This window comes from Sapajus apella, unplaced genomic scaffold (assembly GCF_009761245.1).
Source record: "Sapajus apella isolate SASKATOON/1434 unplaced genomic scaffold, GSC_monkey_1.0 scaffold1, whole genome shotgun sequence".
Lineage (NCBI taxonomy): Eukaryota > Metazoa > Chordata > Mammalia > Primates > Cebidae > Sapajus > Sapajus apella.
In genome coordinates, this window is record NW_022436941.1 from 68,328,676 (window position 1) to 68,333,081 (window position 4,406).

Here is a 4,406-nt window from a genome sequence, read left to right on the forward strand (position 1 = left end):
AGTGTGGTGGTGTGCACACTAGCTACTTGGGAGCTGAGGTGGGGGGCTTCCTTATGGCCAGGAATTTGAGTATGCAGCTAGGATTGCACCACTGCACTCCAGCCTAGGCAACAGAGTGAGACCCTGTCTCTAATAATGATAATAATAATAATAATGAGAGAAAGCAGTTCTGTGTGTTAGTCCTGAGTGTCTTGCCTGTTCACTGGTCAATGACTAAAGCAATTTCCTGTTCTGATTTATTTAGGAATGATACAGATAAGAATAGTTAAGGGGTTCAAGAATATTCTAACTGAAATGATTTCTGGAAAAGTAGCAGACTGTGAAACTATTAAATAACTACTTGCAGTTATTAAAGATTAAAACATACCACATTCTGCCTGGGCATGGTAGGTCACATTTATATTCCCAGCACTTTCAGAGGCCAAGGAGGGCAGATCACTTGAGCCCAGGAGTTTGAAATCAGCCTGGGCAACATGACAAGCTCCATCTCTACTAGAAATACAAAAGTTAGCCAGGTGTGGCAGTGCATGCTTGCAGTCCCAGCTAATTAGAAGGCTGAGATGGGACGATCACTTGAGCCTGGGAGATCGAAGCTGCAGCGAGCCGTAATCATGCCACTGCACTTCAGCCTGGGTGACAAAGTGAGACCCTGTCTCAAAAAACAAAACAAAACAAAAAACTACCACATTCCAATCATATGTAGGCTTGTATAGGAGAATTCAAATGGAAGTGCAGCCCCAAAAAAATTTACCTTGGGCCCCAGTGAGCAATTTTTATTAAAGACAGATGTGCTTTCTGGGGAATTGGAAGCCCAGTCTGTTGATTGCTTGAAGTGACATGGAGAAAAAGGACAAATCTTTGGAGTCAAAGGGATTTAAGCTAAAATTATTATTTAGGATTGTATTAGGTGAGCAAATTATATGATGTCTCTTGCCCTCAGTTTTCTACTCTGAAAAATAGTAACTATATCTATCTCGCAAGATTAGGCATGCTAATAGTAATAAAAACACTGCAAATGGTAACTGTGTATAAGAATATTTTCTATCAGAAAACTCCCTATGAATCCGGGGATGGGCTTTATTTTTAAATTCTGCTATTGTGCAAGTGCTTCTTGAGTTTGGATTAGGAAGCTGTTAACATTTGTTTCTCTCATGATGCTGCTACTTAGATGTTGCTTAGTCTGGTTTAAACTCTTGGAAAGGTGACCTCAGATAAGCTCTCAAAAACATTTAAAGGCTACCTAACTTTAGATTTAATGTTTTGATTTCTTGAGTTGAATTCTCACCTCCCCCAATTTTTATTTGCTCCCCTCAAAATTATTTTCTGAAATGTCTGCTTTTCCTGGAACAGAGAATTTTTACAAGAGTGTGAATTTACTCATGGGAATGAATGGGTCTCATAACCTTAGAGCCTTTAGACAAATAAGAGCCCCTAAACAGTCCATATTTTTAAATCAATGCACGTTTTCTAATAATGGAGTTGTCAAAAGTTCTGATTTTTCAAATTGCTTTTAATGTGATGGAAACATGAAACAGTTTATATCTTATTGATCTCACTGTTTAAAGTAAAGGGCCTAGCTAAAGATGTGAATAAACAAAACCATATCACCTCAATTCCAATCATTTCATCTCTATCTCTATCTCTCTCTCTCTCTCTCTCTCTCTCTCTCTCACACACACACACACACACACACACACACACACACACACACGCACACATACACACACACAGCCCACATCGCTGCAATCAAAGAAAAATAGAGTATACCAAAACTGGCTTAGCAAACTCCTAACGATCAAAAATCCTTGAAGCTAAGGTGCCACTCTCCCTATAGACTGCTGTTTTAAAAATATTTCTCATTGAAAACAACAGCATGATTAATCTCACCATTCCCACTTAAATTACTTACATGGATACAACAATGCACTATGGACAATTATTAAAAACACTTTATTATGTATAATTTGTACATGCTTCAATTTCAATTTGTGTTACTTAGGGTGATTTGTTTTTCAGATTGTAATATCATCTACCAACATTAGCTAGATCTAATTTTCATTCTGTCATGCCACATACAAAAATACAATTTTCAAAGCAAATCTTCTCTTCTTTACACAAAGGTACACAAGAGTTTGTCAGACAAATAAAATAAGAATACTTCACACACATATTAACACCATACAAGGCATTATCCTTCACACAGTAATATCTAATGTGTTCTTTTATTTTTGAAACAGCAGGTAAAGAGCCACTTCCCTTCAGAGGAAAATGAAAACTTTATCTGTTACTAAAGCCAAACTCCAGCGATGAAGATGTGGTCGCCTGGGGAAAGTAGAGGGATGGGGATGTATGGAGGAGGATGGATGCCCCTTCATAAGCACTTCAGGAGGAAGGAATTGCAGGAGGTCCCTCGGGGACAGTCACATAGCTTTCCGATCCTTGCCCCTTTCCTCACTGCACACTGCTCACCGGCGTCGCACTGCAAACAACACAGTGTGTGGTCATCGAATATGAACAAACCCAGACTCCCAACAGGCAAGTCTTACAGTCAACGCAATTTCTGTCTCTCGAAAGGGCCACTCGGACTCCATCACCAACACAGGAGGTCTAGGTACAGTCAGGTCTGAAACAGGGAATCGTGTGCTTATGACTTCAGTGAGACTACATTTTTTTAAAAGAAACTTACATTATTTTATCCTAGATTCTTCCACCTTTACGCGGCAAGGGTTGGGAGCGGGGGAGGGGGAACATCACATTTCCTGGCTCCTTTTCTTGCCCATTCAAAGGGTAAAAAAATCGATCAGACCTTTTTTCTGAGAAACAAACAATAGACCTACATTTTCTTACAAGCCCTGTTCCTGCTTTCCCATTTCCTCACCCAGGAAGAAAGAAAGAGCCCACAGAATCCTGCAAACCCGTTGCCTAAGTTATGTATTCACATCGTAGAGAGAAGATTGTGAGTACGAATCAAGGAAGTGTACTTTCTCTCGAAAAAACACAGAAAAGGAGTGACCACAAACCTTACCATGGGGACTTGGCCATACTTCTTCTCATAGACGGGAATACGTTTACTCTTGAGCTTCTTCAAGACTTCCTGCAGCGCTTCGATCTGCAACACACCGCCCCGGAGCCCAAAGTTGCCGCCTTGGCTGCGAACCCAGCCCAGGTGCTCACTTCCAGCCCTAGTTATAAGGAGCCCGGGACCCACACGCACTCTGCGGTGGGACTCAGCGGACAAGGGAATGGTGGAGGGGTGAAAACTTAGCTGGCGCTGTCCCAGGTACTGACCGCGGGTCTCCGAGCCTCTGAGGCTCCTGTTGCTCAGAAGGGCCGGGATGAGGGATTCGCTCAACAGACTGCCAGGAGCCCTTGGGCTCGAGACGGTCTTCGGATCGCCATGGGTGCCCGGGCTTTGCGCTCAGCTCCCCGCGCCCCGACTCTGGGAATAGGAGTGGGGGTGGGAGGAGGAGGGAGGCGTGCAAAGGAAAGGAGAGTGCGGCAGCTCAAAGGGGTCGGGAGCGAGGGGAATACCGACCAGCTCCTTCTCATGGGAGGCATCCTCCACGGCAGAGTAGATGTCCAGGGCTCGGGGCTGGAGCTCGGCGTCCTCCTGGGCACGGGTACCCAGCAGCGGTAGCAGCAGCAGCAGGGAGACGCCCAGGAGGGGCAGCAGCCGCACGCGGGAGCTCTCCATGGTTCCGAAACTCGTCGTTGCTGGGGCACCCCGCGCTCCCGCCTTTTATTGTGAGCCAGAGCCCCCGTGCAGGAAAGAGGGAGGGGGCGAAGAAGGAAGGGGTTGTGGAGGAGGGCCCGGGTCAACCGTCTGTAGGCAGCGCTCCGCTGGTGCTTGACGTCAATGCCCGCCGGGCTCCAGGCGCTTGGTAACGAGGCTCTGCGCACAGATGGGTTACAGAGCAGAGAACAGGACCCCGCGCCCCCAAATGCTGTCAGCCCCGATGCGAAGGACGCTCCCCCAGGGGCCTGAGCTGAAGCCAAGGGGCAAGAAGTGAGGGGTGGGGAGCGGAAGGGGCCTAAGAAATGGAGAATGCCTTCGGGGCAATGCAGAGGCAGGAGAGTTGTTTCCCGTCACCTAGCAGCGGTGGCAGCCGCACCATCCACCTCGTCAGCCCTTCCTTATGGTACCCCAACCCCAAGTGTGGCGGCGAGGAAGGGGTGTTGCCTCCAGACAGCCACGCGTGCTGGGCACCTTACTCCGTGGGATAGGGGAGGCAAACATAGTACACAAAAGAAAGAGAAATAGTGGCCCTCCCCAAGATGGATTCTCTGATGGAAACTGTGATAATAGTTAAAAGAAGAGAAGGAAAACAGAAAAACCCCGATTCAGCAGTGGTGTGGGAAGTGTAGAGAACCAGGCTCTGGTTCCCGTCCTGGCTACACCACGTACA

General features: G+C 46.4%; 1 protein-coding gene across 1 annotated transcript; it reads right to left on the reverse strand.

Annotated features, from left to right (window-relative positions):
- Positions 1-1,925: 1,925 nt before the first annotated feature.
- Positions 1,926-3,820, reverse strand: CARTPT (CART prepropeptide). Its single transcript, XM_032278817.1, has 3 exons — positions 3,536-3,820; positions 3,026-3,109; positions 1,926-2,479 (listed from the first exon to the last, which is right to left on the reverse strand). The coding sequence occupies exons 1-3, from the start codon at positions 3,692-3,694 to the stop codon at positions 2,372-2,374; spliced, it is 351 nt and encodes a 116-aa protein (XP_032134708.1). The 5' UTR covers positions 3,695-3,820; the 3' UTR covers positions 1,926-2,371.
- Between the last annotated feature and the right edge of the window lie 586 nt (positions 3,821-4,406).

Bases quoted from the DNA above. Each gene is read 5' to 3' on its own strand.
- CARTPT (XM_032278817.1), bottom strand. From the start codon at position 3,694: ATGGAGAGCTCCCGCGTGCGGCTGCTGCCCCTCCTGGGCGTCTCCCTG. The intron at 3,110-3,535 runs GTCGGTATTCCC...GGTGTGTTGCAG, and splicing joins CCTCCCATGAGAAGGAGCTG to ATCGAAGCGCTGCAGGAAGT. The intron at 2,480-3,025 runs GTAAGGTTTGTG...TGTTGTTTGCAG, and splicing joins AGTATGGCCAAGTCCCCATG to TGCGACGCCGGTGAGCAGTG.